The 14704-nt window shown below is 42.2% G+C and overlaps 1 protein-coding gene across 1 annotated transcript in view; it reads left to right on the top strand.

Moving 5' to 3' along the window:
• The first annotated feature begins 524 nt into the window (after nt 1–524).
• CLIC5 (chloride intracellular channel 5) overlaps nt 525–14704 on the top strand; it is a 147425-nt gene continuing 133245 nt past the window's right edge. Inside the window, exon 1 of the mRNA XM_040983491.1 lies at nt 525–1506. Within this exon, the coding sequence (XP_040839425.1) occupies nt 961–1506 (546 nt within the window). The 5' untranslated portion in view covers nt 525–960. The remainder of the gene's footprint in view (nt 1507–14704) is intronic.

Genomic DNA, 14704 nt, shown 5'->3' with positions numbered 1-14704 from the left:
AGAGAATCAGGTAAAAAGCAAAGAGCTAAGAGCTACAGCCTGCAGAGCTAAGAGCTCTGCCTGTGACACTGGTAGAGTGACCTGGGCCAACGGCACTACAAACACCTTAGGTAGTGTCTAGGTCAGATTCTTAGCTTCTTTCCTTGTCTTTCCAACTATCTTTAAAATACCATGGGGACAGAAAATGTATCTTTTATCTTCTGTTCAGTGCTCAGTTCAATGGTTTGTACAGAATGGGATCTTTGTGAATGTCTGTTGACTGATAATCATGTAAATTTCAAAGGGTAAAATTAAAAGTCAAAACCATAAATTTTTTAGCTTTTTTGCTTTGGGTTTTATTCATGTGTCTAGGCCAGAGCACTTATCTTCTCGTCCTTCTGCTATTTAGCCACCTAATGGTGCTCACAGATAAGAAACGTGAACAGGATTCATGACCTAACTGGAGCACATTCGACTCATTTATCATAGGTTTTCAATACGCAGAGTTTTTTGTGTGATGCACTTGGCTATAAATAGGTGGGTTACCAGTGAGGAGAATGTGCTTGCCCTCTAGTCAGTAGGAACTTCTTACATGTTGTTAATTGAAAGAGAAGGGAGTTCTGTTAATGGCAGAGGTTAACTATGAAGAATTTCAGTGCATACTGATCTGATAATTTAATATGATCTCAGACTTATCCAAGGAATCTTAGAGTGACTGACAAGTAAGAGAAATCCAAAGTAGGAATTATCTGTAGGAGTGAAGGAGTTAACTGAGTGTGTAAACTTTATCTTTTGTCCCATGGACTTGTGGTTTGCTTATGGAAGCTTCAGTAAATGATTGTTAGAAACCTGTCATTATTAGTTGTTGCTATTTGCTGCTTTAAAAGCCTAGTGATTTCCCTGCAAAGCAGGCAGCATCTTCTGTCCTTTCCTCATTTCTGATCTACTCTGGCTACCAAAGGAGCTATCAGCTCAACAACCATGAATGGTGGTGACTACAGCAACATTCATGACACAATCGAAAAAGAGAGGATGTATGAGGTGCCAGACCGACCAGAAGAAAATGAAGGTCCTTTTTATGATGAGGTCCAGGAAGACCTAGGACCAGAAAATCATCTGTATGCCACAAGGCTGGGAACCCTTGGGAATGATCCAGTGTCAGTCCATGTCAACGGGAGCGAAGACCACAACTTCACCTCTCCCCAGCTAAAAGCAGAAGGCTGCCTAAAGCCTGATGAGGTGGACCATGAGGTTCCAGATTCTCAATCAGATGAACCCCAGGACCACAGGGACATCACAATGGAAGGACCACATTTGCCAGCCTGGGACCAGGTAGGCTACCCAGAGGAGCCATTGGCGAATGGAATCCTGATGAAGGAAGACCCGGCTTCCCCCTCAAACTTCTCCATCCAGCACAGCAGGGCTTTCTCCACAAGCAAGGGGCCCTCTGCCTACTATGCTGATGCCAACAATTTGAAAGAAGATGAAGCAACTTCCACGGATCCCGAGATCTATCTTTTTGTGAAGGTAAGCGCTGTTTTTGACTGGCACAGGTGCACACACAGGTGGCATGCAAGGTGTTTTATTTTGTTCCATGTGAGCAGGGAATGCCACACAATCCTTGTATCTCAAACATGCTCAAACACAGGTACTAATTATATCAGTAGTCACTTAGGATGAACATGGGACTTCTCCAAAGACAAGAACTATTAGTAATTAAAACATGTGTTTAATCATTGACTTATATACCGTGGACAACACCCTTTTTCAACTCTTCTGTTTAAATCCTTATCCTTGTGACAGACACAAAGTACGTTTTCCTATCTGACTAAATCTCATTATTCAACAAGATGTTTGAAAATGAAACCAAGGCTTGTAAGAGAAAAGTGTATGTTCAGGTGTTAAAGTTTCCTCTCTCTGCTTCTAAGGTCAAAGGTTTTTTAGATATATAGCCAATAAATGCTCCGTTACCAAGCTTGCCCTTTTGGCACCAATACAGTAAAAATTCTGATGAAGTCAATGATTTCAGTATTGTTACGATGCTAATTATACATTAATGTTTAATGCCTATGATATTGAAACAAAGAACTTTGGTGATCTTTGTATTAGGCTAATAATGTAATGCATATTATGATGCCAATACTATCAAAACATAGTACTATAGAATGTTTTAAAATTTGCTTTTATTATTCAAAATGGAAGACCATTTTTCCTAATCCTTGTACACATGATATTCATATTTAAATGCATTTTAGTGTGAAAACAAGATGAAGAGATATTGCTGTTTCCTGCTAATAAAGTGATTATGCTACAAAGCTACCAAAATCCCCAGACCACACTAATTATTTCCTTGCCTGATTCTCAATAACACTCAAAGGAGATACAGTGTATTTACAAGTTGAGTGCTTTCTGATCTTTTACTTCGTATTTTTTTTGGCTCATTGTTTCCTGGGCAAATCATGCCTTACTTCTTTAACAGTAAGTCCTGTTGCTAGGTGCCCAGCATAGTGCTTGGCTCACTCTTCAACACTCACCAACTTTGTCTGGTATTATGCTGATCGTCTGCAGGGCAGGGACATCCAAGTCACAGCCCTCACTCCCAGAAAGCCAACAACTTGGTGCCAGTGATGGGCTTGCTCTTGAGAAATTATGTAGCAGAGTGGGAGACAGACTAGAAGAATGAGCAGAGTATTGAGGGTGGGCAGAGAAAAGGTACCTGTGTGCACAGGGTCAGGAATGGCTCTGCAAAAGGGTGGCATTTGAAGGACTCATTCTGCCAGCCTTCTAGCCTTCATATCCACAGCCAGCATCCTGTTGTGGCGTGCAGAAACTTTTTTTTTTAAGATTATTAAATGTGCTTTTCTCCTCGGGGCAGAAGCATCCCTGCAGCTTCATGCAATGGTCAAGTGAGCTCTCCTTGTTACCATCATCACCATCCTCACCACCACCAACAACACTATCATCATTGTCATCATTACAGCACTAGTCCCTTGAGTCACTATTTGTAGGTTTCACAAAGTGGGGCTCTCCCTAGGGAATCACCTCTCACTGGTATTGCACCAAACAGAAGTAGCAGGAAAAGAAAATGTTGGAACTTTTCTGCAGGTACTTGACACAGGAACAACTGCCTGAAAGTAATATGCAATTACTAAAGTGTTTAAGATTGCCCACAGTACATACTAGATTTAGGGAGAACTTTACGCTTGCACTCCCTTTGGTGTGATGATGTGAATGAATGGACTTTAGAGTGAACCCTGGGCCTCAACTCATGCGTGTGAAACTCCTCTATAAAGCGTGGCTGCCAGCATCCTGTAGGAAGACAATTATAAACCCTGTTGTCCAGCCCCAGTTCCCAGCCCAGCCTGCTGCACTGCTTTATTCCATGCTGGCTGGAACTGTGATGTGTGAATTGAGGCAGGAGCCAAAGCCCTGTGTTGGCTTCTTGCTCCTCCCAGCTTTGTGGGAAGGGTGCTGGACTCTCACATTAGAGGGGGATGAATTACCCACCATCTTCCTAGCACAGCTTACAGCTATGCAGTCCTGAATTTTCTTCTGGGTTGTTTTCATGTGGACTATCTAGTATTCATTTGTGTGCATCTCTACCTGTTCTAGACATGTCTATGAAAATGGAACACAGATTTGTGACCAGGTGTTCCACCAACATTTTACTGAGGTTCAGCCACTGTAGCTTGCTAACAAATTAAAACATGTCATCCATGCATTTACACAACCCAAATTGTGCAAGGTGTTGAACTTGCGACAGTGAAACAAAAACAGTCTTGGCTCCTGTACCCTTTGCCTTATAATGAGAGACGCAACTAATAAAGAAATAAATAAGGAGCTGTCAAGGTGATCGTGTTAAAAACAAACATGAAACAAGATATGGAGGTATTAATTTCTTATTCCTACCGTCATCATCACCAGAAACTTGTTGGTTTGAAATAATACAAATATTCTCATACGATTCTGCAGGCCAGCGGTCTAGGAAGCTCTGATAGGGCTAAAGCTTCACAGTGTCCCCAGGTTGCATTCCTCCTGAGAGCTCTAGCTCATTTCCTTCCTTTTTCCACCTTCTAGAAGCTGACCTCATGCCTGCTCCCTCCTAATGCTGCTCTGTCACCTTCTGAGTCCCGACTCCTCTTGCTCCCCTGCTACCAGGGTCTTTGTGATGAGGTTGGGGCCACCAAAATGAAATGGGTCCATTTCCCCATTTTAAACCCTCTATGTAATCATATCTTCAAGTTCCCTTTTCCCTGTGGGTGACATTGAAGCTTCTAGGAGACAAGACATGGACATGACAGCCTACTACATGAGGATGGAGGGTGGTGGGGAGTGAGGGTGCAGCTGGCCCACACGGGGTAAGCAGGGTGCCGGGTGACAGGAGAGGATGATGGGGAGGTGGAGAAAAAGCAAATCATGTTAGTGCCTCCTTGTGGAACACTGGAAAGGCTTTTACATTTACTCAGAGTGGTAGGAGGCGTCACTGGATGGTTTGGAGAGGAACATTCTGGCTGCTTTTTTGGTAACAGCCAGTGAAGAAGGGGTAAAGCAGAAATGGGGAGAATTCAAAGGCAATTGGAAACTTTCAGCAACACATGGAGTAGGTTAGCCTGCAGTGATAGCAGTAGTATGGTTTGAAATAAAAGCGAACTTGTTTTCTTAGGCTATTTTAGTTAATTTACATATGTTCATTTATTTGAAGGATATAGAGAGATCTTCCCCAAATGCCAACAATAGGTTAAAGTTGGGAGCTTGGAACTCTGTCCAGGTCAGCCATATGGATATGAGAGACCCAAGTAATCAAGCTGTCACCTGAGACCTCCCAGAGACAATAGCTGGGGGCTGGAGCTGGGAGTGAAGCTGGGATCAAACCCAGGCACTCTGATGTGGAATAGCGTGTTCCAAGCAGCAGTTTAACCACTGCACCAATGCCAGCTTCTGATTGGGAGTTTCAAAGACAGCCCAAGGACTTTGCTGATAAATTTGATGCGGTTGCAAAGACACATTCAACTCTAGAAGTCATAGTGGGAGTTACTGGGTGAATGGAGGGGTTAGTTTCATTTCAGTCTCAGACTTGCTAGGGAGCATGTGATTGGGAAAAAAAAAAAGTCTTCTTACTGTGTGTTTGTGTGTGTGTGGCGGGGAGGGGGATAGGTGGACAGGTAGGATAGATGTTATAATGATAAGGTCCTGATAGGATTATTTAAAAGATTAAAGAACATTTTGAATGTGCACAGTTTGTTGAAAGCATAGTACCTGACAACAGTTTGATGTGACTTCTAGGTAAATAGCCCCCGAGTTCCTTTGTTTTCATACATGGCATCACTTCTCATCAACCCTCAGAGCCTTTTCAACAATGATGATCATCTCTGGATTTGAGTGTCCTAAGGATCAAGGAGATTGTCTATCCTGAGCAGCCATGAAGTCGATCCCCATGAAAGAGTTCACAGCTGTGGTCTGCAGAGAATTCTGTCATTAGTACATTCAGGGGGTGCACAGGTAGGGGTGTTGAGGTTGTGTAGTGAACAAATGAGAGTCATTTGTATTTCTCATGTAAAATGTAAATGATGCCCACTTGAAGTCAGGCAAGGTGAATGCCCCGATTGATTGACCTTTTAGACTGGCTAGAACCATTGTTCTAAAGAAGTGACTCACCATAATTTGCCTCAGCAGAACATATCACAAAATTGATAGTATTTGTTATTATGATGATAAAACAGGAGCCTGATGATTTTATAAGATCATGCACCCAAAATGGGATATCCAACCTACTCCATATAGGCAACAGTTCAATTTAAGTTGTATTTAAGCTTCTTAAATGTTAATATCTTATAATGTACACACTGTTTTCTTTTAGCAGTACCTCAATCATCAATATAATTTATAAACAATCCAAGGTTGTGAGTCATTGGGAAAAGTTCAAGCTCCTTACTAATAAGGATGTGCAGCTTTAAAAAGTTTATTTATCTGTGGCCTAGTGGCTAAATTCTTGTCTTGCAACTGGCCAGGATCCCATATGGGCATCCTTAGTTCATGTCTTAGCTGCTCCAATTTCCTTCCAATTTCCTTCCTTGTGGCCTGGGAAGGCAGTAGAGAATGATCCAGGGCTTTGGGGCTGTGTATCATGTGGGAGATCCGTAAGAAGTTCCTGGCTCCTTGCTTTGGATTGGCTCAGCACGGGCTGTAGCAATCACTTAGGAAGTGAGCCACTGCATGGAAAAACTTCCTGTCTGTCTCTCCTTCTCTCTGTAAATCTGCCTTTCCCATAAAAAGTGTACCCATTCTCAGGCTTCACTTCTTTTTCTGCCATCATCTGTGAGCTGGAGTTATTTTCTTGGCCGATTTCTAATGAGAAAATTTCCCTTATCTTCTAAGTTCTTTCTGAAAGTTTCATAAGCATACATTTAGTACCTTTGCCTTGGAGGCAAACAAAGGCTTACCATTGTGAGTAAGAAATGAAGCGAAGTTGGAGGAACTGAAGGAAATTAAACTGGCTCTGGATGTTGAAATAAGGCTCAGCTGAGGAGAAAATGGAGTGAGTGTTGCAGGCAACGGGCTTGGCACAAGCAAAAGGTACAGATGACTTGGACCTATGTTGAAAGTATCCATGTGACTGGTTGGACAGAAGGTCCACAGAGGTGGAAGGCAGGTGGTGAGGTGGAAGAACCAAGAATGATGTCTCGCCCAGCAAATGGAGGAGCTTGAATTTTATCCTGAAGACTAATGAGAGAAAGAGAATGTGGTTGGGACAGATCTTATCAGCACAGCCATGTTTTTAGAATGATGGATGAGCAGATTGAAAAGCATTTCTGTCCATGTGTAGAGAAGACCAGCCAGACATGCACCACACTTGTTTCTAAGTCTAGCTCAAGACTTTGGGTATAAACACATTGTGTATAATGAAGACTGTGCTTTTCTTATACTGACCATCTAGAAAAGTTTCTATATTTCTATCTTGGCTTTGGACAGACACATTTCTGTGGAATAAACCAGCCAATATAATGTTGGTTTTGTATTACCAGTGTATACATTTGGTTGCTTTGTATTTTGCAGAAGTAGGGGAGATACATGGATTAATAAATAATAATTATAAATAAAGTTCCTTAGTTTATTATTAGTAGTAGTATTTGAGAGGGAGAAAAATAAGTGAATAATTCTATCTGATGGTTCACTTCCAAAAGGTCTACAATAGTTGGTGCTGGACCAGTACTAAACCGAAACTAAGAACATAGTTGAGGGTTCTGATGCAGAAAATGGGAACTCAGCTGCTGAATCATTGCTTCATCCATCTGGGGTCTACACTGGCAGGCAGCTAGAGGCAAGATCCAGATGTGGGAATCAAACTCAGCTACCCAGAGGTGGGATGTGGGACATGAACATCTTAACCAGTAGGATAAATATTCCTCCAAGCTCAAATTTCTAACCGTTGTCCTTTTAGTATACCCTTCAATTAAAAAAAAAATGTGTTTGTGTGGATCTGGGATAGCTTGGGTGCACGTCTCAGAAGCTGAACTTTTAGGTATCTGGAAGTAGAAGCAGAAAGGATCTTATTGCTGCAACATACTCTAACAACAGGCCACACTGACATCACTGGCAAGGACATTTCAATGTATTTCTTGGACACATTCATGAAGAAACACAAGGCTGCGCCAGGCTCATGAATCCAACTGTCCTTCTGTAGAGCCAATGAAGCATATAAAAATCAGACACTGAGTGCATTTGAACAAAGATTAATCTTTTTTAAACATTTATTTATTTTTATTGCAGAGTCAGATATATAGAGAGAGGAGGAGAGATAGAGAGAGGAAGATCTTTTGTCCAATGATTCACTCCCCAAGTGACCGCAATGGCTGGAGCTGCATCAATCCGAAGCCAACAGCCTCTGCCAGGTCTCCCACGCAGGCGCAGGGTCCCAAGGCTTTGGGCCGTCCTTAACTGCTTTTCCAGGCCACAAGCAGGGAGCTGGAAGAAAAGGGGCTGCCGGGATTAGAACCAGCATCCATACGGGATCCCGGCACGTTCAAGTGAGGCTTTTAGTCACTAGGCCCACTAGGCCACTGTGCCAGGCCAAGATTTCTATTCTTGTCCTAATTTCTTCTTAATTGAACTGCTAGGAACACAAGCAAAGCCTGGGGCTATTCCAAATCGCTTTCTCGGAGCCCAAAATGACCTGGCTTGCTTTGTGAATCAGTGTCATCAATCAAAGAGATTACAGAATCCTAGCATGGGAACAAGAACATTGAAAAACGGATGAGCTAAGAAATTTGCCCTAAGATGCCTTTATGTTGATGACAGTTGGGACTTTAGGCTCTCAGTACAGGATACATTCCTCGCTATTGGCATTTCTGAGGCGGTTAGTCCTAGGACGGTCCTTGAACTCTTTGGAATGTTCCTTATCACTGCAATTCATTCTGCTTTCCTTGCCTGAATACTCAAACCCTGCCCGTGAGAAATGGGTTGAATGGGCTGTGGAACAACCCGATTCATTTTCTTTCCTCTGGAGTCATCTGCCTTCTCTGAACCTTTCAGCATCTTGGGACATTTGTGGTGCTGTGATTTGAATGTGGTTTGTGTTCACCGAACATTCCCATTCAGCTTGGTCCCCAGTGCATGGTATCAGCTGGGGATATTGACTGGGAAGTGTTTGGTCATGGGAGCAGAGCCCTCAGGAATGAATTCATGCCTTTCTCACAGGAGTGAGTTCTCACTCCCAGGTGGATCGAATTTGTTACAGGGAGAGCAGGTTCTTTCACGTTGTTTGCCTCACTTGATTCTCTTTCGTACCCATGCCCACTTCCTTTCCACTTCCTGCCTGTGACGAAGCCACACAGGAAACCCCGAAAGAGTCAAACAGATGCTAGTGCTATAGTCTTGGATTTCCTGGACTCTAGGAGCACGAACCCAAATCAGTTTTACTATAAACCTCCCATTCCAAAGTATTCTGCTACAGCAATAGAAAACAGACCAAGACACAGAGGAAGAAATGCTCACAAAAAAAGAGAGAAATATCAATCAAATCATCATGTGGGGAGTATGTCAATTCTAAGAACAGTGGTAGATACTCTGAAGTAATGATCTCAACTAGGATTCACATGTTTCAAAATATTTAGTTATTTATTTGAAAGCTGAAGTGGCAGGGAGATAGACCACTCCCCAGATACCTGAAATACCTGGGCTGGGTCAAGCCAAAACCAGGAATCAAGGTCTCCATCTTGGAATGAGTGAATCTGAACCTATTATGCTATACTCTAAATGACTTAGCTCCATGGTCAGGTCACTGAATGCCTGATCATGTTTGCATTTAAAAGCTTTCAGATTATCTTCAAAGTGGCTGTCAAAATTTGTATGTGACTTCTAGTTACTCCCCTGACAGCCCATGACACTGTCCATCTTTTAAATCTCAGACATACCGGGCATGCCTAATGGTTTTTCTCTGCACCTTGATTTTGTCTTTTACTAATGACTAATGATGCTAAGAATCCTTTCAAGCTTTTATTAACCACCTTTTTCTTCTTTGGTGAAGTATCTTCTCAAGAAGTTTGCTTAGTGTCATTTTAGCATATTGTCCAACTCTGTTGAATCTTAAACGCTCATTATATAATCAAGATGCAATTTGTTTTGCCCTAGATGTTTTGAAAATATTTTACAAGTCTGTGGCTTGTCTATTCATTGAACGTCCATCAACAAATGTCTTTTAAAGAGCAGATTTTTGTTTCAAGGAAGTTCATTGTCTTGATCCACTGTGAGCTTCTATAACACAATGCTTAACACTGGCTAACAATAAAGAACAAACGTTTATTTGGCTCATGATTCTGGCAGCTTGATAGTCTGAAGAGCCTGGTGTTACTCTCTGACTGTGCCACAGCATGGCAGAAGCCTGGAATGCGAATGTGGCTTTTAAGAGGGAACAAAGTAAGGACGTAGGCGACCAGGGGGTTCAGGCTTGCTGTTTTACAACACAGTATTTGTGAGAACTGTATTATCTTTTCCATGACTGGTAACCCAGTAGCGATCCAGTCATCTCTTCAAGACCAGGTCTGCCACCTCAACACTGTTACATTGGGGTTCAAACTTGTAGCATGTGACACTCTGGGAGACACACTGAGACTAACTCAAAACATATCACTCACCAACGCCTTTTTCTTCTATATGTGTTAAGCAAGGTTTGTCTAACCTAAGGCTACAAATGTTTTCCCTATATACTTCTAGAAATTCTATAGCTTTAGTTCGACAATCTACCTCATTTATTTTGCAAATGGTACAAAACCCTCTCTCACTTTTTCTTCCTCTGTTCTCCCTCCCACTTCCTTTCCTCTGTCACACCATTAATGTGAAATCTATTAATTTTCAAATGTGAAACAAACTTTGCCTGTCTATGACAAACCTCGCTTAGTCATGATTTATTATTTTTAAAATTTCTAGATGTAATTGGCTACAATTTTATTATAGTTCTTTTGTGTCTGTTCACGAGAAATATTAGCCTATAGTTTATTTTCATTTCTTTGTCTCGTTTCTGAATTAAAATAATGCCTACTACATAGAATGTCCAGTCCCTGGAACAGTTTTCCAGAAAATCTTCAAATTGCTATTTCTCCTAGCAACTTAGTAGATTCCATCAGTAAATTTGAATTCATTAGGAATTTCTTGTAGGGACATGCAAGTTCTATCTTTGTCAATGTGTTCGGTAATTTGTGACCTTCATGTTATTTGGTCTAAGTTGTCACACTTATTATCAATTCTCTCCTCATCATGTTTTCTTTTTCTTTTTTTTTTTAAAGATTTATTTTTATTATTTTTTTCTATTGGAAAGGCAGATATACAGAGAGGAGAGACAGAGAGGAAGATCTTCCGTCCGATGATTCACTCCCCAAGTGAGCGCAACGGCCGATACTATGCCGATCCGAAGCCAGGAGCCTCTTACGGGTCTCCCACGCGGGTGCAGGTTCCCAAGGCTTTGGGCCGTCCTCGACTGCTTTCCCAGGCCACAGGCAGGGAGCTGGAAGGGAAGCGGGGCTGCCGGGATAGAACCGGCGCCCATATGGGATCCCGGGCGTGCAAGGTGAGGACCTTAACCACTGTGCCACCGCGCCGGGCCCGTTTTCTTTTTTCTAACTGCTTAAAGCTGCAGGATATATTTATGGGGGATTTTAATATTCTTATGCACTAACTTGATTCTCTTAGCCACTTACCAGCTTGTATTGATTGATATTTTTCTTTTAATTATTTAGAACTATCTAGCTGCTTTGATCTTCTAAATCTCCATTGTCTGGTCAACTCAAAGAAACTTCTAGTGTCTTTTTGGGTCCTCTACTAACCGGTTTCTGATGTTCGAAAGCCAGTAGATGGGTCTCTCTCTCTCTCTCTCTTCCTTTCTCTACATCCTCTTGCTTTCTTTGTAACTTTGTCTTTTAAAGAAATAAACATTAAAAATAAAATCTTGCTGTAGACTTACTGAATTTCAAGTCCCACCTGTGGTTGCCAAATGGCAACCATAGACCGATTGGCTTTGAGGGCCTTATACAGCTCAGACATTTCCCACCCTGATTCACAATACAGACCTAGTAGAAGTATTCTTTCATCTGATGACCCCATTAATTCTCTGGGCAAAACCCACCAAGATGAACTCTATTATTGTCAAATGGAATCTCTTCCTCAAACTACCTTCTGCCCCACAGGGTTCAAGTTCCTGGAAAACTAATGACAAATGGCTCAGCTCCTCCATGAATGACTTCCGTCAGAGGTGTGAGGGACTCATCCTATAAGAAGATAGGAGTTACAGCTCTGAAACCAAGTGATTTGTGCATTCTTAAAAGGATAAAGATTAGAAAACTGGGCTTGAGGTCACACCCTCACTTTAACGCCTCATGAGCAGGGGTCCATTGTCTCCTTTCAATGAGCCTTATGGGTCATCAGAAGAACTAAGCCTGTCGGAATCAATTTCTACCAAATAAGCTTTGTGGCCAACAGTCACATGGCAACAACCAAAATAAACATTACAGTGCATTGTTTAGGAAATGACTCATGTTCTGACATTTTAGTGATTATACCTACAAGATAAACAGCTAAGGTGCTAACAAACAGCTGGCGTGAGGGAGAGCCTTTTGTTCGCTACCAGCCACATGCGCCCCTCTGCAGAAATATTTCTGCTATGTCCTTCTGTGGTGGTAAGAAAGGAAAGAATGTGGTGGATTGTCATAGTATTTACAGTAGCAACTCTATAAACTGGCTTGACTCTTCTAGAATTACAATATTTAAAATGATAGTCATCCACATAAAGCCATAAATGTTTAAATTAATTACAATGCAGTAAAATATTAAATCCACTTCTTCAGAGACACTTGGTGTGTTTTAAATCATTGATGGCTGTGTGTGCAGCTGCTGCAGCTACAGCATTCGCAAATTCAGGCATTAAACATTTCCATCATTGCAGAACTTTTATAAGACAGTGCTACTGTGGAGCAACTTAGTATGAGAACTAATCGGTTACAGCATCACAAGGCCCTTCTTTGGGCCTCTATTCCTGCCTAAAAATATAGAGAGATTGGCTTTAGACAGAGGACTGTTTGTGCCTGCAAAATTAATACTCAATGAAAATTATTTGTCAACAAATAGTCTGTGTGATCAAAGTTTGAATGATTCTAGTGGTTTGAAATGTCTGTTACTTAAGCAAAGCTCTGCAACTAAAATTCATCCTATGCAGATCTTAATAATGCTGCCAACTCCCACTGCCCATGCCCACAGAGAGTCCCTCTGAAGCCAAGTGGATCCACCAAAGCTGCAAACTTCTCAGTTGTTGGGGCTGTCCCTCTCACCATGAGGGCCGTCAGCAGACTCAGAGATCAGGATCCTTCATTGGCAACCTTCTTTTCAGTCGAAATGACTTCTCAGATACTCCACGCCATCCAAGAGCTACTGATGACTGGAAATGGAGAGTTTCCAGGAGTGAGAGAAGGGAATTGTTAGGACTGCTCATAAAATATGAGGGAGAAATATCAAGGATTTCCTTGTGGATATGGTGAGTTCCTTCCTAAAAGGAATGTTGTAACTGCAAGAACAGGTCTCTGGTATCTGGCTTACTTCTTCCTATCTATCCCATTAATATATCTCCATTGGGTTAATAAATCATGGAACCTGTTCTCGGCACTTCATGTACAGTTGCTGTGAGGGGTGCAACAACAGTCCAAGCTGGGACCCTTTGTGCGAGGCTGTGCCCAGCTGGTTTTGGAGCAAGGATTAACAGCTTGAGAATTAATGCTAGAATCTAGGTAAAGTGCAGAATGTATTACACTGAAGAAGCTGTGTAAGCTTATAAATCAAGAGCAGAAACTGTAAAACTGCAAATCTCGAAACAAAAATTAATTTCCATTTCAATTCAGTGCATCCCAGCAGTTGAACTATTTTTTTTAAAGATTTATTTGTTTATTTATTGGAAAGTCAGATATACAGAGAGGAGGAGAGACAGAGAGGAAGATCTTTTGTCCAATGATTCACTCCCCAAGTGAGTGCAACGGCCAGTGCTGTACTGATCCAAAGCCAGGAGCCAGGAACCTCCTCCAGGTCTCCCACACGGGTGCAGGGTCCCAAAGCTCTGGGCCACCCTCGACTGCTTTCCCAGGCCACAAGCAGTGTTGGCAACGCCTGCATTGCCACTTACTTCCAGCCCCGAGTCGAGCGGAGGGACTAGGGTTATGAGACAGACAAGACAGACAACACACAACACACTGAGACTCATTCTTGTGAAGTGAGGCCTTTATTCAAAGTCGAACTCTCTTATATAGTCTGCTTGGCCCCTCCTAGGATCTTCCCAATGGTTAAGCCACACCTAAGCTCCCCCAAGGACGTGCAAAAAGGGGACGCAGGAAGGAGGGAAATTGCAGTCAGGACGTGCAAAAATGGGAAGCAGGAAGGAGGGAAATTGCAGTCAAGCCACGGGCTAAATGTATCAGGCCATGATTGCCCTTCCTGTTACACCTTTGAGAAACAGCTGAGCTGTGGAGTTAACCCTTGGGAGACCGGGGCCTACAAAGTAGGGAGCTGGATGGGAAGTGGAACTGCCAGGATTAGAACCGGCTAACAGATTCTGGGACTTAAACCTCCAGAGCCATGAGTGAAAATATACTTCTTTTTACATAAATAGCTTCTCTCCAGTATTCTGTGGTAGTTAACAAAAAGCTGATGAATATACAGGATCACCCCTAAAAGATAGTAGAGTCCCCCAAAGTTTCTCAAACGCATCATGCCAACCGTTGTGAGGGTGAATGAAAGCCACGGGCTCTCTGGTAGGGAAAATTTTGTTTTTAACGTTTGTTGATTTCTGAAGTTTAAGTACTGCCCTGTAGTCAATTTGAGGCCATCAATGTAACATTATGGGACAGCAAGTTGGAAGAAAATGGACAGTTGGCTCTCATGAGTTGGAACAAACTATTGCACACACCATGAACTGCATAGGTGATACAACACATAGGGCATCTGGCTAAGAAAAAAAAGGCGATGCTGATCTCCACCAAGCTCACCCAAGAAGCCAGTTTCCTGTGCAGCAGAGGACACCTTATTCTATTTTGAGCTTATTCCTAATTATGAACCCAGAATTCCAGACACACTGAATGGCAGCACCAACATTTATGCATAAAGAGGAGTCAACCAACCCACCCCAGACATTGGTGTGCAGGCCTGAAATCCAAGTGCTACCTTTTTCTAGTTTGATGACCTTTGTCAAGTTTCTCTG

This window comes from Ochotona curzoniae, unplaced genomic scaffold (genome assembly GCF_017591425.1).
Source record: "Ochotona curzoniae isolate NIBS_2020 unplaced genomic scaffold, NIBS_Ocur_1.0 contig_3819, whole genome shotgun sequence".
In the NCBI taxonomy this organism is placed as follows: domain Eukaryota; kingdom Metazoa; phylum Chordata; class Mammalia; order Lagomorpha; family Ochotonidae; genus Ochotona; species Ochotona curzoniae.
Note: the sequence above shows the minus strand (reverse complement) of the source record. Positions and strands in the feature narration are given on the sequence as shown.